The sequence below is a fragment of the Rhodamnia argentea genome, chromosome 5 (assembly GCF_020921035.1).
Source record: "Rhodamnia argentea isolate NSW1041297 chromosome 5, ASM2092103v1, whole genome shotgun sequence".
Lineage (NCBI taxonomy): Eukaryota > Viridiplantae > Streptophyta > Magnoliopsida > Myrtales > Myrtaceae > Rhodamnia > Rhodamnia argentea.
The window spans coordinates 25,095,528-25,121,183 of NC_063154.1; the positions used below are offsets into that span (position 1 = coordinate 25,095,528).

Sequence of the window (25,656 nt, forward strand, 5' to 3'; positions counted from 1 at the left end):
ATTAACACATCCAATTTCTTTGTTATAATTCTCAATTATAAAAGAAAAATATTATAAATAACAGTAGTTCTTATAAATAACAGTAGTTCTTCATGGGCACAAATCCAAACCGATAGGTTGTCTCGAAACCACACATTTATCGGAGGGGATCCCGTTGTGATGCCATATTGTGGCGTCTTTGAATTAATTCACTCGAGATATTATCCGCTTTAGCCCGTCTCATACCAAATTTCACACTTTTGTCCTTGGGCGTACTATAAGCACTATCTCATCCTAGTATGCTCTCACCTAAGCACGTTTAACAGTGTAATTCCAATGCTAAACTTGTTATTATATTAAAAGGTGACTCCGTGAGTTAATTCTAATTTTTACATTTGTGTGTGTATATATGTATCCCAAGAACGGTCTCTTCATGTTCGGTGGCAATTCGATTCATTCCTACTCACGATCGGACCAGGTCATTACGGTTCTCGAACTCCAATTCAGGTCATTTTCAAATTAAATTAGGTCACCACTTCAAGCCGCACTCAATGTTATATTTTTCTGGTTGTATTAGTTGAAAATGCTCTATCCACAAACATCACACGTGATTAAAGGAATTTTCCTTCTAGGTGATGAAATCAGTCAATCACACTTTCACTTCTACCAATCAGCCTCAACAAATTTTTCGTCAACACTCTCATCATCATGGGCTCCAGAAATTCCTCTATTAGCTCTTTTTTCAAAAACAAAATTTTACGGGTTAATACCACAAAAAAACTTAAACTGGTACATATGTGACAAATTTACCCTAATCTATTTTTTTAACAACAAAAACCCATAAACCGGTACACATTTGATAAATTTATCACAAACTATTTTTTCGATCACTAAAAACTCCAAATTGATACATTTGTAACAAATTTACCACAAACTAATTATTTCAATCACCAAAAATTTCAAACCGGTACATATGTGATAAATTTACCCTCCATCGGATTAATACAACAAAAAATCGCAAATTGACATACCTTTGGCAAATAGAAGGTAAAAACCTCAAACGTGTACATTCGACATATCCAACTCAGCAATTTGATAATAAAATTTAACGAAAACTAACAAAGGGTAAATTTATCATATGCGTATCAGTTTGGGATAAATTTGTCAAATGTGTATCGATTTGGAGTTTTTTATGGTCAAAAAGATAGTTTGGGGTAAATTTATCACAAGTGTGCCAGTTTGGGATTTTTCGTGATATTAACCCAAATTTTATTGATTCCAATATATATAACTGTAGTTGACTAGTATTTCTACAAGAATGTAAAAAAGGCAATTACATATTTTAAGTCTAACCCCTTTAAATGGTCACTACATTAGCAATCAAATAATTGAATCTCAAATGGAATTATGTGATGAATAACTTTAAAACTTGTAGTAGTTTAACAATAGTAATAATTAAATAATTTATTAAACGAAATGAGTTTTTTCCTCAATAAATGAGATGAGTGGACCCACCATATGTATGAGGTTCGCCTTACTCGAAATCGAAGGCGGGATGGGTACTTTGATCTCATCCTTATTGATGCTATTAGTGCTGTTATACCTAGATAATATCTCAGTGATTATCTCTAGTTATAATTAAAGTCAAGCAATATCGCTAGTCTCTTTGCGTAGCGGACTAAATTCACCATCTTTTTCGTAAAAGTAAAGTCGTCCAGACATGGATTATAAGATTTTCTTTAAAGAACTACTTCCACATAGCCATATCTGATGTAGCTCTAGATCAACTACTCAAATAACAGGATCGGGATAGTGACTTGTGCACATGGAAAATCCGTCTTTAGTTCGGCCCTAGCTCGGGAAAATAGCCATAACTTTTTCGATACAAATTGGAATGACTTGACTCCAAAGTCAAAAGTGTGAAGACTCTTGGATCTACAAATTTTAGGTTTTGAGTTTTCTCATATGAATGCTTTAGAGAGGTCTTAATCAGGGTGGAAGTGGATGGAGTTGAATGTCAAAATGAGGGAAAGATAGGAATTTCAATGTTTGCCCTTCTAGGCATCCAAGGACGTTGAAAGGGCATCAATTCTTATAGATTTATGGTTGCAACTCTTGAAGGATGCAGACTTTGAAAAACTCCGACTCTTCAAGGACGAAGTGAAAACTCTTCTAGGTTTTCAAGGGGTATGAATTCTTCGAGATTCAAAAGAATTGCACTATGCAAGTTTCATTAATCATATTTTTCTTCCTTATACATAAACTCGATGGCTTTTTAAAACCAAACAAAAGAAGAGTAAGAAACTAAAGTCTAATCTAGAAATCAGAAATTATTAAAGCACATAGAAACTAGAAATACTTTGAAGTATCTATTAAAAGTTCATAAATGCTTGTGACGGTCCAAAGTGTATTATTAAGGGCTTCCAATACATGGAAGATGACAAAGTCTTTATGACGAAATTTATCGATACTCTAGCACTTACCGATGTCAAGCTTGAACGGGGGGACCGACTGACGAGACTCTTGGACTTATCGGTGAGACTCTTTTGACTTGACGATGAGAGGTCCATCAAGCGTTAATACCAACTGATTTTCTTGGCTTAGCGCGCTAGTCTTGAATGCGGGCTGCATCAATGTCATATTTTCAATCTTTGGATTATATGATTTTCATTTTGTCATTTTATCTTCAAATTCTAAGGTTGGAATGTGTGCTTCTTTACCAGATGGAAGGTGTCGCGAAGGGATTGGTGTGTCGGCGAGGTGGTCAGTGCAATCCGACCTAAGCAAAGCAAAAGGTGGTGATTGTTGGATGCTCTGATTTTGAGATACAAGGAAGGTGTCATGAGGTCAATTTGGGGGACACCGTGGAGACAAGACATTTGAATCCTATGTGGATCCCATAATCTCCTAACAAATATTTAAAATATAATAAAAAATTAAATGTATCTGGACACACCAGCAACACGATTTGATTGCCGCCACAATTCTGTCCTCAATTCAAACTTGGCTACATTAAAGGAAAAACATCATTACATTTCCCATACGAAATACGGACGACTCAAGTATCATAATTTTCATTTAATATACTCGCATATATTATTAACTTTTCAAAAGTAGTCACTTAAGTATTATACATTTTCAATTGATTAATTGAGTGTTGTTATTTCTTAAAAAACGATCACTGCAAATGTCATGCCATGTCGAATTTTTGGTAGTTATGATGAACATTTTTTTTAGAGTTGTCCCACTCAAGTGATTGGTTTGTAAATGTCATTCTCCCGTTACATCTTCTTCTTTGAAGTTTTCCGCTTCTTCTTCTTCTTTTTTACTTACTAAAGTCACAGGTTAACAATTTGCAATCTCCGTCATGCATGTGCATGATTAGTTTAGCTATGCGCCTTTTGTTTCATAATATAGTAGGAATTTCGTCTTTTAATCAAGAAAGCCCAATCTAATCGATAGATATATATTCACCGTTAGCAAAGATAAATCACAATTTCAATTGTTCTTTTTTTTTAGAGAGACCACTGAAAAGCATATTCAAATCGATATGTCCAAATGGTCATTGAACAAACATCGCTAAATAGAAAAACGAAGCATGCGAAACGCAGAATGCTTCGGAGCTCCTGTTTTACTAGACGTCACTTTGTTACTAGAATCTCGATATCAAATCAAACGGGTCTTGACCGATTTTCGCGATCCCGCGCATCGTGAAGGCACATCATGTTCGATTGGCTTGCGAGGCGAAATACTATCCGATTTCGATGCGTCGCTTTGACTTAGCCGCATGCTGCAGGATCCTAGTGAGTGGAAGCTTCATCATGAATGGCTAAGCGCAATCGACGTCTAAAGGAGCCCTCCACTTCGAAGGCTAATTTTCGGACCCACCCACATCAATCAAACCCAACCCTGACCCAGAAAATTGCAAATTAGTGGAACCCCGTTTCTCATGTGGACGAGCTTAGTCCGTTTTGGCTTCGTGGGCCACGACACGTGTCCCTGGTTTGTGGGTGACCCTGTTCACGGAACAGTCAACTCTCACCAAAGGTCAAAAAAGAGTTCTCCCCCTGAAATTAAGCAAAGGAAATAAAATTCAAGGGTCAAAAAGGGGCTTGAGATATAAGTTGGTGGTTAGCCACCCAAATGCAAAAATGGGGCTCTCAAAAAGTCAACCCTTTTTTCTTTCCCCACGCCTCTTCTCTTTTCTCTGTTCAAAGCTTCTTTATCTCATCACGATTTGACCTTAGAGAAATGTGAAAATTTTCTCGGCAAGAAAGGACAAAAAGAAGGAGAAATGGGAAAAAGGACCAATGAGTAAAGGCTTTGAAACATGAATTCCTCTTGGACCATGATCCTCCACGCAACTGTTGGTGTAGCAAGCCACATGGCATGTTCGTCTGCCTTTATGACATGACAGTTAATATATCGTAATGGATTCATAATTCAGTGGCTTAAGTTTTTAAGTGAAAGCGAGTACAATTGTATATGTTGATGGGCTCGTACTTAAACTCCCTCTTCGTAATCTCCCCATGTGAAAATATCGGCTTCTGCTGCGTGCTCCCTAACAAGTATGGATTGCAATTGCATCCCCAGCTCACTTCTTGAAGTCTTTGGCCTCCACCATATGACGTTTTATCTGGGATTAAAATTTTGAATGCACTACGGTTACGAAAGATAATGCACCCTTAAGATCGCTCGGAAGAGGTGAATTGGTCGAGATACAAAAGATTGGCACTAACATTACGTAGCCGCTAGGGGTGTCAACGAACCGGATCTTGGTCCTATCCTACTCGGCCCGGCCCGAGCCCAAATTAGATATGCCTCAACTCTTTGGGCTAGGTCTGGTTGGGTCGAATTCTTTTTTTATTTTTTTATTTTTTTCCGAATCAAAAGCACCTAACAAACCCATCAAAGGAAAGAATATAAAAAGAAAAATGAAAAGAAAATAAATTAAAAAGAAAATGTGGGTGTAAAAAAAAAGCCGGAGCCGGCTCGGCACAACCCGGCCTGAGCCTTACGTGGATAATACCGAAGCTTTGCCCGAAAATTAGGTGAATTTTTTGTTCGGGTAGGGTCGGGTAGAGCCAGCTCGGGCTTTTTGACACCCCCACTAGCCGGTACAACATAAAAAAAAATTTCCCATTTTGCAAAAACTTATATTCGCATAACATAAAAAAAAATTTATTAGATGCTTGAATATTTATGACCACTTACTTGTGGATTCATTTTTGAAATTTTGCAAAACCCTAGCATTATTCTTCTAAAGTGATCACAACGTGAATTGACCCCTGAAGTGGAGATAGTTAAGGCCACCAACCAACACACGTGCGAGCCATCTTATATCCGGTGTATATGGATTTGGCCTGTCGAATCTAAATTCGCAATCCTCAGAAGATATATGTCATCATTACTTTATTTTGTTTTTGTTTTTGTTTTTTCTGTCTTCTGTGGTTGATTATCCTCTACTACTGCGGCTACGCATCATTGACCAAGATACCCGGAAGATACATTAAGAGGCCATGACATCAAGTCAAACAATTGATGTGGATTGAAACAGATAGTCGTATGATCGAATCTTTGAATTTTAGGCTAGAGTTCCACATCAATCTGAATGTCACTTGACTAGGTTTTTGGTCACTTTCTTTTTTCTCCGAGACCATCCTCTCTCTCTCTATCTCGATCTCAATCTCGATAAAGAAGGTGCGACACGAGAAAAGAGATTATGGAAATGGCTAATAGATTGGAGAGGTAGTGTATTAGTACTGGACAAGCTTAAGCGCGATCCATTATCATCTATTCCATAAAAAGCTTTTTCTTTTAGTTTGAATGGTACTTCCTTTTTGGTGTCTCTGTGAATCTCGATAATTAATTTATCGAAACAAAGATATCATTAATGATTGAGATTTGTTGAGACAAAAAAAAAAGTGCCATGTAGAACAAAGGATTTTCATCTTCAAGAGAAGGCGGTTGGAGAAAATCCAAGCGATTTAAGATGAAATATGTATTGAGAGTTTTTATTCCTCGATTGATTAAAAGAGTCCATAATTTTCTTAAGGAAAGAAAAGCCCATTAGGCACAAAAAAAATTTTCATCAGGCCCATTGCAAAAAGCTATAGCCCGATCCAACTGGGAGTTGATTTTACATGCCAAATAGGAGGGGGAAAATTGTCAAAAAAAAAAAAGTCTTAAATATTTACACTTTTGTCAATTCAATTATAAAATTTTTAAGTTTATCGATTCAATCTTAAATATTTTTCACATTTTGTCAATTTAGTCTTGCTAGCCAAAAATTGTTGGCGTGGATGCCAACGATCATACATGATACCGTCAACACCGACATAGACAATTTGCCATAATATTTTGATATGTTTTTTGAATATTTTTCTTTTTTTTTTTTCATTTTTGACTTCGGCGGCCCTCACCAGTGGAGGTTGAGGCCGAATGGGAAAAAGAAAAGGAAAAAGGAAAAAAAATAAAAATAAAAAATAATATTATCACGAATTGTCCACATTAGTGTCGATAGTGCTACATAGGAATGCTGGCGTGCACATCAATGATTTTTGACTAATAGAATTGAATTGATAAAAGGTGAAAAGATTTAAAACTGAATCAGCAAACTTAACTTGTTTAGAATTGAATTGGTAAAAATGCAAAATGTTTAAGACTTTTTTTTATTATTATTTTATCGAAGACCGCATATGGTACTTCATTTTTTATGCCTGAATCTCGATAATTAATTTATGAAAATAAAGATAACATTAATGGTTGAGATTTGTTGAGAAATTAAAAAAAAAAAAAAAAGCATCGCGTAGCACAGAGGATCTCATCTCGTGAGAAGGCCGTTGGAGAAGATCCACGCTATTTAAGATGTATCAAAAGTTTTTATCCTTCGATTGATTAACGAGTCCGTAACATTTTGTGAGGAAAGAAAAGCCCATTAGGCCCAAAAACAAGTTCATCAAGCCCATTACGGAAAGACATAGCCCGGTCCAATTGAAAGTTGGTTTTACCCGTCCTCAAACCAAAGTTATCAACCCCTTGCCATGTTCGTAACATTTACCATTTACATGAAACGAAAGCAAAGGACTTGTCGAGAAATGCGTCATTTTGCACGCGTTTTTCCACTTACGTTTGGTCACGTCACTATGCAAATTGGTTCGATATATCATGTTGTGCTAAGGAAAATTATCAAAAAAAGTCTTAAATCTATTACAATTGTATCAATTCAATCCTATACATTTTTTTTTTTGTTAATTGAGTCATAAAACTTTTGTAATTGTGCCGATTCAATCCACTTTGCCGACTAGTACTAACGTTGACTTTTTTAATATATTTTTACATATTTTATTTTTATTTGTTATTTTTACCTCTTTCTTTTTGTTTTTCTTCCTTCTTCCTTCTTTTCGTGGTTGACTAGGGCTTCGCGGTCCCCGAATAGCATTGCTAGGACTTGCCCAAACTAGGCAAGGCCATGGCGACCTTCGCTAGAGGGTTTCACAAAACCCTTACGAAGCGCGGTCACGCGCAAAGGCGGCCATGGCCTCACTAGCCCCGGGCTTAGCCATGGCCACCTTCGCCCAAATTTCTGGAGGGAGGCGCCCGAGACAATACCCTCACCCAAATTTGGGGAGGCCTGGCGATGCCGGTCGAGGCCCGCGAAGCCCTCACCGACCACAGGAGCAAGAAGGAAGAGCAAAAAAAAGGAAAAGAAAAAGTAAAAAAATTAATTAATAATTTTAAAAAAATATTAGTAAAATTTTGCCACGTCAGTGCCAGCCGATCAAATGGATTGCATTGGCACAAATGCAAAAAAGTTAGAACTCAATTGGTAAAAAAAATATTTATGATTGAATTAACACAATTATAATAGGTTTAAGAATATTTTGGTAATTACCCTGTTGTCCCCTTATCCCAACATCACCTGGTCGAGAGAAGGATAGTAGGCGTGCACTGATTTAAGCCCATCCTTGACATAAACACTTGCATCGGCTGAAGACAATTTGAAGCCCATTTGCTTGTGAAAATGACCAAACCGTATAGACTTTCATTTTATGGGAGTCGTATGGGTTTCGTAGTAGCAGGCAAGAAAATCACTCATTTGATCGAGCACACTACTAATAAATTTTTACCTTTGATTCTAGCATGTGCTTCCAAAGGAGCACGTGCGGAAGGAAGCTTGAGTTTAATACAAATGGCTAAAAGGTTATTTTATATGTCAATCCTTACATCCCCTATTACTGGTGAGGTAACGGCTAGTTTTGAGATGTTGGGGGATATCATTGTTGCTGAACCTAATGCTTACATTGCATTCGCAGGCAAACCTCCACTCAAATGGATAACTATGAAGCCCTTTGGGTCGAAAATGGCCTCGTTAGACAGGTTTATTGTCTTTTAGCCCAATTTCTGCAGATGCCTTGCAAGATTCCAAGGCACATTCTTAGACCCCACAAAGAAAAGGACGGTCCGATTTTGGCGGGTCGCCAAAGAGATGATTGGCAGTCCAAACTCGAGCCGTGTATCTTGCGAACTTGTATCGAGCTCAGACTCGTCATACGACATTGCCTCTGAAGTTTGAAAGAGACGTGGTTGTCGATAAGATTCAGCGATGGAGTTTTCATTAAGCTTTTTCTTCTTTTTTGAGCAAGTGCGTTACCTCTTTTGTATTTCTCAGAGCCAAAATAAACTCTATGAGTAAGACTAAACATCTCAACGTAATTGCAAGATGTTTTTCATTAGAGATGAATGAATACATATTGATACGTGTCGGTTTAAGTTAATGTCACGTCATATCGTGTCGGGTTGTGGGTCTCTTTTAATAGATTCGTATTAGGTAAGAGTAAGAGCCGTATTTTCATGTCGTTTTGTGTTGGGAAACGCCACACCCTATCTATGAGTGGACAGACTACTCCTACGTACAAGCCCATATGCCCATTACGTTCCAAGTATCAAGGCCGAGTCAAGATTCTCCATTTTGTGGTTATCAAAGCTGGACAAAAGTAACTTGTTTCTCCTGTGACAAACTCATCATTCTTCACCTCCCTATCAATCTGAGGAGGGCACCCATCATGGATAACCACAAAATGGAGAATCTTGACTCGGCTTTGATACTTGGAACGTAATGAACAGCTCCATTCCATGCCAATTTAACAAGTCCGCAGAACCAGGATTGAGACAAAAAGCAATCTGAAAACTAACCAAATCTTCAGATCTTGCTGGTGTCCAAGCCTATACATTCCCACCAATAACCACAGCCAATTTTTGCATGGATCCACAAGGCAGAATTATGACCACCCGTGGAGAATACACATGCAACAATGCACCATGGAGAAGCCAAGGAACAGCCGATCTAAGATTCATAAACTTTCTCCATGCATAGGCAAAATGTCGTTCTTCGATTGAGCAGCCCAGATTGACGACGGCTTGAGTAGATATTCAGCACAGCAGCCCACGCCGCCCAAATAGATCTGGACTTCATCATCGACTTCCATGGATTTCTCAAGGCACAAATCATGATTCCAAGGGATTATTCCTTCTCAAACCCTAAACCGCCCTCGCATTTCGGAGTACATACACCATCCCAAGCTACTCTTGCACCTCCAGACGTAAGAACACGCTGCATCTGCTCCAAACCATCTTCAAAACCTTCGTAGGAAGCACAAAACCCTAGCTCCACAAGTTCACAAGACCATACTTGATAGATTGTATGATATTAAGCCTTCCTGCAGAGGACAAATGTGTTTTTTTTTTTTGGTCCAAACAGAGGACAAATGTTCGACCGTTCAAGATGCGAACATGTAGCTTCCCTTGTCTAAACCCAGTTAAAACTCTCGAGATCAGTCACATGAGACTCCTCATGCCCCTGCCCGAACAAGATATATAACTCTTGAACTCCTTAGACAGAGAGAGTACTTCAACCAAACATTCTTGTTCACCCTCGAAAAAGTCCATGATTTTTGAAGCTGTAAATCTGAACGACAGCTTGAATCCAGGGCAACATGGTATCAATTTCTATACGTCACCAACCCAATATTGCACTCCGATAAGGTGTCATCTGTGCACGTTATCATTTTTCGCCGTGTCAGCCGTCACGTAAGCTCAACCGAACGAAAAAGTTGACAGCCGACGAAGGAAAATTTTGTCCTCTGGGAATGAGTTGATGCCTTTCTTTGGCATTTGGCCTAAAGACATACACAGCCTTGGACCTAAGCAAGTCCTTAAACTACTTCATCGGAACTCAGGAACGTAAAATTCGAGAAAAAAAAAATCTTCTTCCAATTTAGGAGGTTAACGGCAGAGAAGATAGACTTTACGTCAAATTCAGTTGGCTACTTCCAAATATGCGAGTATAGTAGCCTTCCGCACTTGAGGTGAGTCATCGGAGCTTCGACTCATGCATTGTCGCATTGTGCGAAGTACAATACTTGTTAACCAGGGGTACCTTCATGTTTTTTTTTGGGCGTTTGGCCTTAAAAAAATAAAAATACAGCCTAACTTGAATCCTAAGCAAACCGGCTCATTAAATAATGCCGCGAAGAAGGTAAAGCCAATAATAAACGGCACGTGCGGTGGCATTCCCGTAAATTCCCAGGGTGTCCATTTCGCCAATTACGCGGGCCCCATAATTAGGGAATTCATTAAAGATGACGTGTCAAACTGCCTCACGGGGACTAACCTAAAAAAAAAAAAACTAATAGGGCTCGGGGGTCAAAATTAAGAAATTTTGACTGGAGGAATATTCGATTTGCGTGAAGACCGTGGGACAAGACGAAGTTGTTCGGGAGATGGGGGGAAGCACTCGCCTTACCCAATCGCCCCACTTCATTAAAAAATAATAATAAAAAATTAATAATTTATGTAAGAAGATGAGAGAGAGAGAGAGAGAGAAGACGAGTAATCGAATTGTTCTCATTTAAGCTATTGACCATCCTAGAGTCGTTCTACGTACGAAAAGGAGGAGGAAAATAGTTATTTTTTAATTATTAATTAACAATAATAATGATTACTTTTGTTCATCAATTATAATTATCACCGAGTAGATAGCCAAGCCACGAAGGCCACTATCCTTCCACGGGATCGGGAGTTCGGACCGTAATAAATTTGTGAGCCAACTCGCGGGTGAAATGTTGCTCTTCGCGTTGAGATGCTATAGCAAGATTGGGAGGCCGGTTCGCTCTTCCCCGGATCTCTACTTTGGGGATTTCCTTGGAGTTGAGATTTCGGGAATGATAAGTACGGCTCATATCAATCATTTTGTAGTGAATAAAGACGAAGTCATGTATACCTATCAATGATTACTTTTTATCAATAAGTAAAGTAATCAGTGACCCGACCTCCTTTAACTTCTCCTTAACTTTAAATGTCAACATGGTTACAGGACAAGTTAAAGTTAGCTAACAATAATTGTACAAGATACAAGCAAAATATCGAAGAAGGGAGTAATTACTGACCGGACATCTTTTAACTTCTCCTTAATATTAAATATTAATGTCGTTACATGACTAGTTAAAGTTAGATGGTAATAATTGTATGTGATATAAGCAAATATCCAAGAAGGGACTTGAGGGCTAGAAAATCATGGCCATGTTTTACTCGAGCTTTTCTATATTTTCAATAACATTTAATAGTGATTTCAATGATTTCTCATAATCGGTTGGATAAAAACGATACGATCCCTTCTAGTACATGGTGATTTCAATGATTTCTCGAGAGAAAATGGCTCATTCTTTTCATATTTGCACCTTAGAACAACAAGTCGCAAGAGGCATTGCTTGCTTCTCGCTTGCAAAGAGCAAATTGCACCGTCGATTTCGGATTTATTAAATCTTGATTTGTCTTAATTTTAAATACTAAGAAATCTCTTAACTCAGCTTCATTTGAAAACACACATTCGTGGTTGTACACGCAGGTCCAATAAAATAAATCGCGTACGTACTTAGAAATAAGGTTGTTATCTATCACGAATTTACCTTTTTTTTTTTTTTTTCCATTTTGGGCTAATGTAAATAAAAGAGGAAATAAAAAAAAATGGTAAAAAAAAATAAATAAAAAAAGGAAGAGAAAAGAAGAAGAGGAGAAAAAGCAGTGGTTGGGTCGTGTCGGCTTCAACCAAACAGAACAGACAGAAAAGACTATGAACGCTGTCTCTTCGCTTTTCCTTGAAACAATTGATATTTTCCCCCATTTTTCTCCCTCCGCTTGAATCCCAATCCGACCACCCCACTTGCTCGCTCTTCGGACAATCTCTTGAATCAGTCCACAGAGAGGGAGATTTCTTGCTCCGGTAAGGATTTTGTTGCTGTCGAGCTCTTTCTGTGTTTCCGATTTGGGGTGCTGAGCTGAGCTGGAAGACCAAGCGTCTTCTTCACTCAATTTTTGCTCGATCAGATTCTGTATGTGTCCACTGTTGCTCGAGGAAATGTGGGTGTGGAGGAAGGCTTGATTTTGTCCGTTCGCGTCCTTAGATCCAGGTTGTGGAATGTCGTTTTGCTTGAGGGGTTTTGAGTTGCATTTTCTTTTCGGACAAAATTCCTTCTGTTCGTGTCTGTGGTCGTTTGCAAGTCAAACGCCGGCTCATCATAGTGATTTGCGTGTAATCGACGTGTGCGTCTTTATGTGTTGCATCTCGTCGGATTGGGTCCGTGGAGTTGTAATGAACTGGATGAAGCCGATATTGTGGCGCTTATAGATTGCTCGAGAAGTTGCTTGCTCCTGTAAAGCGAACCCGGTTTATTTAACTTTTGGTGGAAAAGTCATCTATTTTTGTGGGTGTGACATGACTGATGAAAGGATTCATAGAATTTTTTTAGGGTCAGGGTTGTTAAGTAGAGACTACAACTGGATGCAGCAATATGGAAAATCAATTCATGTTGACCTCAGTGAGATCAACTATAGAATCATCAACTTCTAAGGATGTGATGGAGAGATGAAAGAAGAAGAGCGTAAACCTTCTTTTAATATTTGAATTTTATAACAGGGGCCAAATTTCCTATATAGGTGATTATGGAAGTTTTGAGAGATAATCATGTTACCTATTTTTTATGCAGAAGGAAGAGAAGTGTGCTTGGGTCAGCTGACTCGGAGAATGGTGAGTCTCCAGCTGCAAGGGTTTTCTTTGGCCTTTTATAGTTTTGTCTGTGGCCAATGTGTAGCCTTGCTGATGTAGCTGGAGATGAATAGACTGTTAATAAGTGTGAAAACAGAGGCTAAAACAGAGTAGAGTTTACTCCCTTGAAGTTAGAAAAAACAATTATTATTCGCACGAAATGCCTATTCTGCTCGTGCCAGGGGTATACTTAATTTTAAATACACTTACAGACCACTTCTTAGCATAACTAAATTTGACAAAATTATGCTCTTGTATCAGCACCTCCATGTCTGAGAGATGTTCATATGAGGATAAGATTTGGATGATTTTAACATATTCAGCTGTATTGGTCCTTGCAATTGAAATGCTTCCAAAGACTATTAGCTCAATAATTTCACCATTAATCTCTATATTTTTTGGAACTCGTCCTTTGTTGATATCTAAGTATGTCTTACGTGACATCCTTTTTTATTTGGGAGTCAACCATTTGATCTTCTTCAGAGAAGTCTCTCAGAGGTATCTAAAGTAGAAAATATATCTACCTGTTGATTTGTGGCTTCGTCAGAGCTCTATTTCGTCTCATGCATAAAAGTTCTCTAATGGATTCATGAACTCTGCTTACTTTACATAAGCAAACTTTTCTTTGAGCTCTCAAAGTGATCTTACCTCTGTATGAACCTCTTGGTTATCTGTGGCAGATCGTCATTATTATCTGTCCCACTAGCTTCTTGTGGTTGTTGGCTTGCTTTGAACACATATTTTTTCTTTAAGAGCTTTAAATGGTATCTTTTGAGAGTTGTTCTGATCAACCATCTCTTATCTTAAATAGCTTGTTCTATCATGAAATAACTATTCTTCAGATCATTGCTCGACCATCTATTTGAGGGTCAAAAGCACTAAAGCACATTGGTTGAGTCAATTTCTTTCAAGAAATTTAGTTTGGCATCTCTATTAAGCACGGCAAGACTATGCATTTTTCTCATGTCCCATTTCTCCATTTTTATAAACCAAACAGGAGTAGGGAAATCTAGTTGTTGTCTCAATTAACCCCTTGAATGGAAATTAAATTACCAAATTATTCTAAGTGTTGTACGACCTTTAAATATACTAAAATATTTTAAGTGTTGAACTCAAGCTAACTAGTAACATCACGAGAGAGAGCTGAATGAAGTGGAAGATAATGGATTGACTCTTTGGAGAGGGGTTAAGGTTCACTCAACTTGAGTGGGTTTCCTGTTTCTCATTTGAGCATCACATCTGAGCATTTTCATATGAAAAGCTCCTAATGGGCAGATGGTTTGTGAGGTTACGTGTAGATAATCATGCTTGGATTTTGATGCAGATCCTAAAGCTGGTTTTTATACATTGAGGTCATCTTTAAGAGCGTTGCGGTTCTTTGATGGCATCTCATGCATCAAATCTTTCATGTGGGCGGCCTCATCAAGGTATGGATACATTCTTCTACAGTTACAACGCATGTTATGTTTTCATGTGGTGCTTTGTTTGTAGTGACATATAATTCTCCTTTGTACTATACATAATTAAGAACCCAAGTGTTGCTTGTTAGGTTATCCTAGACTATTACGGCTTCATGGTGGTGACTTGATTAGTTTTAGTACATAAGTGTAAAAATTTGGTTAGAAGTACCTTAATTTTTTCTTAAATACCTGCATAAAGCAAGTAAAGCATATGTTTAATTAAATGTCTTCACTTCTCTAGGGGAAGAGTTACCTGAACGGGAAATGTGATTTGGATGGCAATTCATATATATTTGTCAATTTTTATTTCACCGAATATCTAAAAGATACTGTTAGAATATTAACTATTAAACCACTCCTTCATCTAACAGTTTAAGCTTTTAGAACAGTTGGCAATAGTCCCACCAAATCTCACAAATATGAGAAAATGTTAACATAAACAAATTTAAGATTCGCTTCCAATGTCACTTTTTCGAATGTAAATTTATAATCTATTAACTTATACTGGTAATAAACCTTTGACTTGCGATTGTCGTTTACTGATTCTGTTCTTTATAAGCTAGTAATGATACAATATTTTGAGGTGTAAACTTAGGTATTAATCTTAAAAGCATAGACATTGTTATCTCCAATGCCTTTCTCTTGATTTGTAAAGGTAGAAAGCAATAGAGTGAGAGAGCTACCTAGAAAGAGTGGTTCAAATTTATCGGGCAAAATTTTTTGAGCTTACTGTCCACTACTTCTATTGTCTAACTCAAATGATGAAGGTTTTGAAGTTCTTCGCCTGGAATCTCTCTCTCTCTCTCTCTCTCTCTCTCTCTCTCTCTCTCTCACACACACACACACACACGCACACGCACATTTTACTTATTTCCTTATTGGCTGAAATATGCTGGAACAACTGTTGCAAATATTGAAGCGAATCATGCTATCTTCTTCTTACTTCCAACTAATTTGAGTTTTCTGCTATTCCTTCCATTTAAGATGGATCTTGCATAAATGTTTTTCCTAGTGTCATCATGATGGAACGAGGTTATAATTTTGAGTGTCTAAAAACTGACGTAGAAATCTGTGGACGACCTGTCAAAAAGGGTTTTGAGTGTATATTTTTAACTCCTGTATGCTTTAAGCTTTAGTCCTTCTCGTCGTCATAAGTTATTCCTCTTTTTATAACCAGGTGCATTTACTGATGCTTTATACAAAGAGCTGTGGCATGCCTGTGCTGGCCCTCTTGTCACCCTTCCTCGAGAGGGAGAGCATGTCTATTATTTTCCACAAGGTCACATGGAGCAGGTAAGTCAGTAATGTCATCCATATCCAACCTTCATGTGATATCTTGATGGAAGTGGGATTTGTTTATTTGTTTGTTAACAAATTCATCAGTTTATCCATGTTTGGTTGGTCATGCATTTCTTGGAAGTCTTTCATCTAGTAATGCATGGTCTGACTTGTGGTTCTTCCTGGATTATTTAACAAGCATCAGGAAACAACGTCTAGTTCTTAATTTATTAAGGTTGCTGCTACTGTTTGCACTGATACTTATTTCTCTTTAATAGCTTGAAGCATCAACGAACAGAGGCTTGGAACAGCAAATGCCTTCTTTCAATCTGCCCTCTAAAATCCTTTGCAGGGTAGTCAATATTCAGCTCCGGGTGAGCTTTTATCCCGCCTAATATACATGTTCACACAGCAGTGCTTTTGCTTCCGTGATGTTTAATCAGCGTTTATAATTTTGTTCCAAGTATTACTTTTCTAACCTTAACACCTGAAACTGCAGGCCGAACCTGAAACAGATGAAGTTTATGCACAGATAACTCTGCTACCTGATCCTGAAGTGAGCATGTTCTGCCTTCCTTTCACTTGTGTGCTTTGTTAGTACATGGGTTATACTCTTTCCATATTGATGATGTTATAGTTCCTTTTGACATGGGCACCCTTTCTCATAACTATAAGTGTGTTACTATGTTGCAATCCTAAAATCAGCAAAATGAAGTCACAAGCCCAGATCCTCCCCTCCCAGAGCCTCCAAGGTGCAAGGTGCATGCCTTTTGCAAGACGCTTACCGCTTCTGACACGAGTACTCATGGGGGATTTTCTGTCCTACGGAGGCATGCTGAAGAGTGTCTGCCACCCCTAGTAAGCTCTAGACCTATGGTTAAATCTTCAATTTTTTAATGAGTTATATATGTAATTCTGTTAATAGGATATGCACTACCTCCTTTACCTTATTCCTTGAACATTTTACGTGTATACTTATTGTCATTATTTAACTTCCTTGTGCAGGATATGTCCCAGCAGCCTCCTTGGCAGGAATTGGTTGCAACTGATCTACATGGCAATGAATGGCATTTCCGACATATTTTTCGAGGTTACTTTTAGAGGGAGTGCAAGTGTGCTTGAAATATCTCTGATATAGTTTGAAAACCATGAGTTTGCATTCTTTCTTCATCTTCATGTAATATTCTTGGGAGTTGAGGACTGATGTTTCGTTGTATTAGTTCCTTGTACAATTCAACTTGTGTTTTTTTGTAGATGCTTCAGTTCATTATGCTGATATAGCATCTATTGCAGGGCAACCTAGGCGCCACCTACTCACTACTGGATGGAGTGTCTTTGTGAGCAACAAGAAGTTGGTAGCTGGCGATGCCTTTATATTCTTGAGGTATGTTGTGCATAACACAATCTTTTTAATAATTTATCGTCGTCCTTTGGATTCGTTTCATTAATTACATGTTAGCATGCGTTATTCAGGGGTGAAGATGGAGAGTTGCGCGTTGGAGTTAGGAGATTAATGAGACAGCAAAGCAACATGCCATCCTCTGTTATATCTAGTCACAGCATGCATCTTGGGGTTCTGGCCACTGCATCTCATGCCATTGCAACTGGAACTCTCTTTTCTGTTTTCTACAAGCCAAGGTTTGTTGCTTTGTGATTTAGAAAGGTATCTTCAGATGTACATTAGGTAAGCTTATAGAAGAAATACAGTAAGGACATTAATCAGTCAAAGCCTTTTCATTTAGAAAGGTATCCTTAGCCTTTGGTTTACTTTACAAAAGCCAATAGAAGAATGAGATATGGAGACAAATCAGCTGATAAATTTTGCAAAATTGGAAATGGCAGGTCAGTCAAATATGCACGCAAAATATTAAGGAAGTCAGCTATTTAGATGAGGGGGTTTGGATGGTCGTATATAGCAGTTCTGGGATTTATGTTGAACCGTGGAAGTTAAGGAGGATCAAGAGGAAATTGGACTTGTTAATGATATCTTTTGATGCTAATGTGGACTTGAGTTATTATTAGGAGATTTGTCTTCTGGCTGTAGGATAGTCTATACAATTTGTGGTTATGTTGTCACTTTTTCTTAAGTTTTGACGACAAAGACAATAGTAAAAATTTTTGTCATAAAACAGTGTATTCATTTCAAAGAGCGTTGTTTCTGCAGAACAAGTAGGTCAGAGTTCATTGTGAGTCTCAATAAATATCTTGAAGCACGGGCCCACAAGCTATCCATTGGAATGAGGTTTAAGATGAAATTTGAAGGTGAAGAAGTTTCAGAAAGAAGGTATCTGTGTCGCTAACTTGATCAAATCTTTTTTCCCTTATACTGGAGGAAACTAAGGACCTTTTAACTAGGTATTTATCAAATCACAGGTTCAGTGGCACAATCATTGGTGTTGGAGACAGCATGTCATCTGGATGGACTGATTCTGAATGGAGATCCTTAAAGGTTAGCATTTTGCTTTCCAAGTCATTTTGCTTTGTAGTTCAGACCAAAATATATCTAACAATTTCAGAGACCATATGAATTAGATAATGATCTGTATGATGCTTTTCTGGAAGTTATGTCTTGGACATTTTGGAGGCAGGCCCATGGCATATCGAGTAGCCAATCTCATCTTACCTCTACTGCGTTGAATCATTTTTAAGTTGCGAATTATCGTGTGAATGTTTTCTAAATGTGGCATTGAGTTGGAAATCATAAAATTCCTGCTTGGTTTTCCATCCTTGTTTGGTTGCAAAACTGGAAGAAGCTTCCTTGTTTGATTGCAAATCTGGAAGAAGCTTACAAGAAAAAATTAGGAGTTCACGGGCATTGGGAGAAATGACTTGTTCAGGTTGTACTGATGTAATGAGAACCTTGGACATCTATGTGTACACTCATACATGTATCTTTGTTTGTACTTCTTCATTTATGTGGATAGCTAGGCATTAACAGGAAAAGCTTGTGTCTTAGGACATAAAGGCTGCCAACTCATGTATAGCATATTGACGGGAAAAGGATCTACAAATACCATGACAGCAGGCATGCCCACGGAATGCATTCAATGCTGGTGGTACCAAAAGTAGGCATTTGAAAGTCACTATAAACAGCTCTGGTTCTCTTGAACGGGAAATAATGAAGAGGTAGTGGAACATGAGAAAGATGCCCTTACTTTGTGCTAACCATTCTACCTCCACTAGTCCTTGCAGATATTGTTAAAGGTCTTTTACAAATCCTATGATGATTTTAATCAATTAACAAGCTCTTTTGAAATGAGAACCACATCAAGAATCATTCTCCCTTCCAAACGAGCATTTCGATCCTGTCTAGCACTCTTCTGGTGACCTGGAGCCTCTTTTGAATGACTAAGTATTGGAGACTATGAGCGATTTTAAGAGGACTGATGAGTCTGTTCAGGGCTTTTGATTTCTTGTAGGTTGAAACTTTACATGTGAAACTTGAGAGGTGGACCAGAATTGGGTGGAGCAATATATGAGGAAAAACCAGTGGAAAGGCAGATTAACCAGGAGAAGTGGAACATGATTTTAAGTAAAATTAAAAACACTGATCACTGATGCCATTTTGGCTTGCTATGAATCACAAAACTGAAGCTGTTATATAAAATACTGTAATATCTGAGCATATATAATATATACATTAGAGGAGCTCTTTTTTGTTTTTGGTTTTCCTGGAATCAAAGAAATAAAACTTCATGTAGGCCTCCTTTTATCAGAATATCTGTTTTAGCCTTTGATATCTTGCTGAGTGCTTTTTGCAGCAGTTATGTCTCTTCTTTGATGTGCTCCAATTTAAATGAGACTACCAATTTGCAAATTTGCTGGCCACAACTTTCCTTCTCATAAAAATCCTCAACCCTAGGGGACATGTTTCAAACTGAAAAGAGAGCTTGCTCCTAATCAGACCCACCCCAGCAGCCAATTAGATGGTGATGTAACAAACATCTGGCTAGTGAGCCTCAGCACATGATAATGCATCCTGATCCATGGATATGATAAATCTGGTTGATTGGTTAACCGGTGAAACTTCTACTTATGCAAGGCTAACCAACCAGAGCAAAGCAATGGGAAAAAGCTTGTATTTTCCTGCTGCTTGTTTTCTGCGAGTCTGGTAGTTTAGTGATGTTAGTACAGAATCATTTTAAATCACCCCAACTATGAAATGTTCCTTGGGCATTTTGCAATACCATTGGAATGCGCTCTGTAGAACCTGACTGCAATTTAATGGTACTCAGCTAATATCGAAATATCTTCTTAAATGTAGACCTTTTTTTCTTGATAACTGTCGACATTGGGTTTCTTCTGTGCTTGGAAGTTTATGATGGACAAGCCTGTTCTTATCATTGGGCCACTTGGGTTTGAATCAACTCTTGTTTCAATAATGGCAAGTGGTACTGACATTGCTCCTGCAGCATATCTTCTTGCAGGTCTCATTATCATCTTCATCGGACTATGTAGTCTATAGAATTTCAAACCGCTTCTTGCTTAAATTGTAGCTAACCGTTGCCTATGCCACTAACCTTGTTGTTGCTGTTTTAATTATGAGAATATTTTCGACAGAATCATCTTCAGACCCACCTGAGGATATTCGAACCCGAATTTCTTGTTCTCTGCTGCCGTTGACTTAAACCTTCAACTGCTCTGATAAATGGTTTTTTTGGGCTCTCACTGGGATGCCAGTCAGTCCAACCTCTTGAGAGTTTTGACAGCTGAGCACATTCGCTCACCATTGGCACCAGATTGAGTTTGTTGAATCATGCTTATAGTGGTGCACCTGAGGATATTCGAACCTGAATTTCTTGTTCTGTGCTGCCATTGACTTAAACCTTCAATTGCTCTGATAAGTGGTGTTTTGGGCTCTCACTGGGATGCCAATTAGTCCAACCTTCTGAGAGTTTTGACAGCTGAGCACATTCGCTCACCATTGGCACCGGATTGAGTTTTTTGAATCATGCTTATAGTGGTGCTGATGTGGTTTTTCTTTGAGGTTGACATTCAAATATGATTACATTTTCTCAATTGTTAGAAGAAGATTTAATCAGGAATAAGTGGGTAATCTCTCAAAGTACATTTCCTTGTAGGTCCAATGGGACGAACCTTCATCAATCTTGCGTCCTGACAGAGTTTCACCGTGGGAATTGGAGCCACTTGTTGTGACTGCTCCTTCTAATTCCCAACAAGTACAAAGGAACAAGCGAGCACGGCCACCTGCTTTACCATCATCAGTGACAGAACTTCCTGTGTTTAGTAAGCAGCTTGCTTCTTTGTATATTTAGAAATGCTACTTTTCTTATTTGTTGACAAATTGACAGCTTTCTTGTGTCTTTGGTAAAAGGTGCGCCTAAAGCTCCTGAGAATTCTTCAGATTTTCCATATGGCGATTCCCAGAGGGGAAGAGATGTCTATCTCTCTCCCAAGTTTTCTCCATCTGCTAGGTCAAAGTCTGTTAGTTACAATGGGAATGGTTCACCAGCTGCTTTATCCGGCTACACAGTCAACTGGTCTAGCCATGTGGAAACTACGACCGATCCATGTACACCAGTTAATGGGAAAGAATCTAGTGAAAAGAGAGAGAATGGTGGTAGTGGCTGCAGGCTATTTGGCGTTCAGCTACTTGACAGTGCCAAAAAAGAAAGTTTATCAGTAACCTTGGCTGTAGGACAGAGGGACGAAGATAAAACTGCTCTCTCTGTGGATGGTGATTCCAAAGAGCACCAAGAACCCTCATGTATGAATCATTTTGACAATCCTTCTGCATGTTATGATCCAGAGAAATCATGCCCCAATTCTTCTCAGGATCTACAAAGCAGGCAAATTCGGACTTGTATTAAGGTACCGCGTGACTCAGGAATTTTTATTATTTGGATTTTGTAATATCTGGATTTATCTTCATTGCTCCGATTGCAAATCAGTAGCCCTATCCCCAGTATACAGTGTGATGCATGATGCCTTTTGATATTGAGAAAAACACATTCTTTCATATGGTAGTTCGATTGATGCATATGCTCTAATGGTGGCATTGGCAAAGCTAATTATCAAATTTCCCATCTTATGGGATCCATACTATGCCAACTTATGGTATTTGTGCTATGTTTTTCTAAAGCAGTAAATTGGCAGACTATAGTTGAATGATGTTTTCTTTCTATTCTATGTGGAAATATGCAATGCACAAGATGATATTAGCTGATGCGGTTATTATTTTCTAGGTTCACATGCAAGGAATTGCTGTTGGGAGAGCTGTCAATTTGGCACAGTTTAGTTGTTATGAGGACCTGCTCATACGATTTGAAGAAATGTTTGAGATTGAAGGCGAGCTCTGTGGATCAATGAGAAAATGGCAGGTTGTCTATACTGACGATGAAGATGACAAGATGATGGTTGGAGATGATCCATGGCAGTAAGTCTCTTTCAGATGCTTTGTCCTCTCAATGAAAATTAAGTTACAAGCATGAAAGCATGTATTGAAAGAGACTGTCCCTAGTTTCAGTTAGGTGCTTTTTAACCCATCCTAGTACTTGATTATGATACCTGGTGTAGTCTGTAAAATCAATGAATCATGTGAGCATAGGACAATTTTATACTATCTAGGTGGTATCTTTGTAGCTTGCAGATGGTTTTATCGTAATATAAAATTGTCTGCGAAACAAACAACCTGCAGCATCAACAGAGTTGCTTCTTAGAAAGATGAATGCCTAGATGAACTTCATTTTTTTCACGCTATCAACTAAGGAACTCCACTTGCAGTATGCCGTAGACCATAGTTGTAATGGCATCTGGCGAAACAATACTAGAAGACATCTTCTATGCTTAGTCACCTTAAGTATTTGCCTCGTCAGGTACTAAGGAGAGGTAATTTAGTTAAACTTCTGAACTGAAGACTAGGAAGAATGATTTATAGGTCAGGTCTGAATTGTTTGGATCAGCAGATAATTGTTTGGATCTCTTCCTTTCCAACTATGTTTCACTTCTAAACAGAGGCTTTGGGAAAATCAAACTCCTCCAGTGTTCTAAAGATGTCTCTGGGAGGGAGGGAGGGGCTTCTTTGCTTGACGATTGTTTTTATGCATTAACTTAACATGGTTCTAGAATCAAATTGCGGCATGACCATCATCCCTTCCTCAGTCTTGTTGTTTCCGAACATGCATGCGTGTGGGGACGCGAGAACTCAACAACAGCATCACCCGCTCACGTGCACATACATTTGGGCATTGTAGTTGGTGCATAAGTTGTGAATTTTTCTTTCTTGTAGAACTTACATTTAGTTATGCAGAGGCTATTTCATTTTCTCTCTTTGCGAGTTTGGTATTGGGCTTGTTTTGAATTTATTAAGCCAAAGATAAGACTTCCATTTTTTAGTTTAAATACTCTCCATTGGCATTTCCTGCAAATTTCTTCTTGTGCCTCTGCATGTGGTCATAAGGAGCTTATGAAACGTCACTTGCCTTACTATTAAAGCCCAATTAATGAGTTCAGATTTGTGGCTACTGAATAGTTTTTACTTCCACCGTGGTTCATACATTGGGTTTAATTGCTACCTTGGCGTTTGATCAAATTTGGTATTATCCTTGAGCACCAATCTTAGGGAACTAGATACCGGTCATTTCTTTCTGGAGTCAATTCTATTGTATTGATATAAAAAATTGTAATCAAATATTTTTAACTCTCTTTTATTTTTGTCAGTGAATTCTGCAGAATGGCAAAGAAGATTTACATTTACACTACAGAGGAAGTAAAGAGGTTGTTGCCCAAAATAAAGCTTCCGGTTGAAGATGTCAGCCCAGCCAATGTAGGGTCTGATGTTGCGGTCAACACTGATGATCGCTCATCGGTTGTGGGTTCTGGCTGCTGATGTCATGCCTCTAGTAATGATACTGCCATGTAGGAAGAGTGGTATGCTTCATTTTCTGCGTGCAGCTTGTATTGCGAAAGGTGAGCAGCATTGTCTTTCAATTTTGCTCTGTGATTGAAGTTGTGATTGTATATATCTGATCAGTCTTGTTGTAACTTGAACCTCCTGTATGGGTTTTAATGGCAAGTTAGTGGAAAACACGTGAAAGATAAATGTATTGTTCCGTGGTATGATAGCTGTTGCAAATAGAGAACACTGTCTCATGTTCTACTGTAGTCATTAGACTGAAATTTCCTCCTCATATCTTTGCCATTTTGCAAAGTGATCTCTTGTAAATCGTAATGGCCAAGTTAAACCATTACTAATGACTAGTCGACGTAAAATGTTAATTATGATACGGATATTGGATTTATTTGGCAAGCCCAGTGACATCTTGTACATTTTCTTCTAATTTTTTTACAATTTACACTTACTGATGTTTCCATAACAAGTTAATTCCATTGTTTGGCTGATAACGATAGAAAGACAATCCTCTTAAAAAGCATCTTAAGTTTCAATTTTTTCTCAGTTACCGCAGATCAATTTATTGACAATAGTTGGGAATAGTAGTTTGATCGGAATTTGGGTAGAAAAGTTCTCAATGTGTACATATCTCGTTTCTTTGGTGTAGATAAAGTCATTAATCACGTATAGATGTTTCTGTGGATGCCAACGGATACTATTTCATTTGAAAACTTACTATTCAAATGATTGAGTTTTCTCCGACAAAAAAAAAAATGATTGAGTTTTCGATGGCAGAACATCTTTTACTCTTATATTAAAAGTTACCATAGACTGGATTGCCAACCTTATTGTGGATGGATCATAGCTATTAATGCAGAAAACATACTAACTATAGAAAGGTGAAAATTACTTTTGTAAGTGGAAGTTATCACCTGTAGAGTTTCGTTCTTTCTTTTTAGCCGTGAAAGCTTTGCTTGTTATTAAGAAAAGCATAAGTGAATAACATAGGAAAGTTACTGACCCGTGTAAAGTTTTCGGTTTGTTCTTTGAATTCTTTCCATATGAAGGGACAATAGTAACTTTGTATATTTACTTAAACGTTGCTGCCCAAAACCATTTTGAGGAGTTTACTAGTTTCGACGTGTCGAAGGTTAACATGGACTGGCGATGGACATCACATTGCCAGCAGTCTTGATGGCAGCAGCTATCAGCATTCTTGTCAATGATGCAACGATGTCAACATAAGTCATCTCAATAATTCTCCTCTGCCTCTGTGGAAAATAACAAAAAGGTCTAAATCTATTGTAATTATGTCAATTCAGTTTGAAATTTTTTTTCTTGTAAATTGAGTCTCAATTTTTTGCATTTGTGCCGATTCAATTCATTCGATCAATTTTGATTGAAAATCGATGACTAGATAATTTTTAATAATATTTTAATATTTTTTTCGATTCTTTTATTTTTTCTTTTTTTCTTCCCTATTCTCTTCTTCTTCTTCTGGCTGGTCGCCGAACCCGGCGACCGGCCAGCCTTAGACGAAGCTCGCCCGCCCCTAGGAAGGTGCGACCTTGCCCAACGATGACAAGGATGAGCCTTGCTAGATCCGGGCCCAGGTCGGCCATGGCGAGGCTCAACCTCACCTAGTGATGATGAGGTCGAGCTTCACTCGAGGCCGGCGAGTCCTCGGCCCTCGCCTTTGGCCAGCTCCAGCAACCAGCTGGAGAGAGAAGATAAGGAAAAAAAAAGAAAAAGAAAAAGAAAAGAAAAAATAAACAAATAATAGAAAATTTTTAAAAAATATGAATATTATTAAAAATTGCCACATCAACACTCACAACTCTACATTAGGGATGTCCGACTAAAATTGGCCGAAAGAATTAATTGACACAAATACAAAAAGGTTTAGGACTAAATTGACATAAATAAAAACATCAAAACTGAATTGACATAAATGTAATAAGTTTAAAATTTTTTAAAACTTCTTT

General features: G+C 38.1%; 1 protein-coding gene and 1 long non-coding RNA gene across 2 annotated transcripts in view; one reads left to right on the forward strand and one right to left on the reverse strand.

Annotated features, from left to right (window-relative positions):
* LOC125315114 overlaps positions 1 to 15,503 on the reverse strand; it is a 29,729-nt gene extending 14,226 nt beyond the window's left edge. Inside the window, exon 1 of the long non-coding RNA XR_007198479.1 lies at positions 15,392 to 15,503. This is a non-coding gene — a long non-coding RNA (uncharacterized LOC125315114). The remainder of the gene's footprint in view (positions 1 to 15,391) is intronic.
* Positions 12,078 to 23,898, forward strand: LOC115725862 (auxin response factor 1). Its single transcript, XM_030655506.2, has 16 exons — positions 12,078 to 12,259; positions 13,023 to 13,063; positions 14,406 to 14,508; positions 15,719 to 15,834; positions 16,098 to 16,193; positions 16,319 to 16,375; positions 16,525 to 16,677; positions 16,825 to 16,909; positions 17,113 to 17,203; positions 17,293 to 17,457; positions 17,984 to 18,103; positions 18,193 to 18,268; positions 20,901 to 21,066; positions 21,155 to 21,651; positions 22,026 to 22,216; positions 23,500 to 23,898. Exons 3-16 carry the CDS (start codon positions 14,463 to 14,465, stop codon positions 23,666 to 23,668), a joined length of 2,028 nt encoding a protein of 675 aa, XP_030511366.1. The 5' UTR covers positions 12,078 to 12,259; positions 13,023 to 13,063; positions 14,406 to 14,462; the 3' UTR covers positions 23,669 to 23,898.
* Positions 23,899 to 25,656: the final 1,758 nt, after the last annotated feature.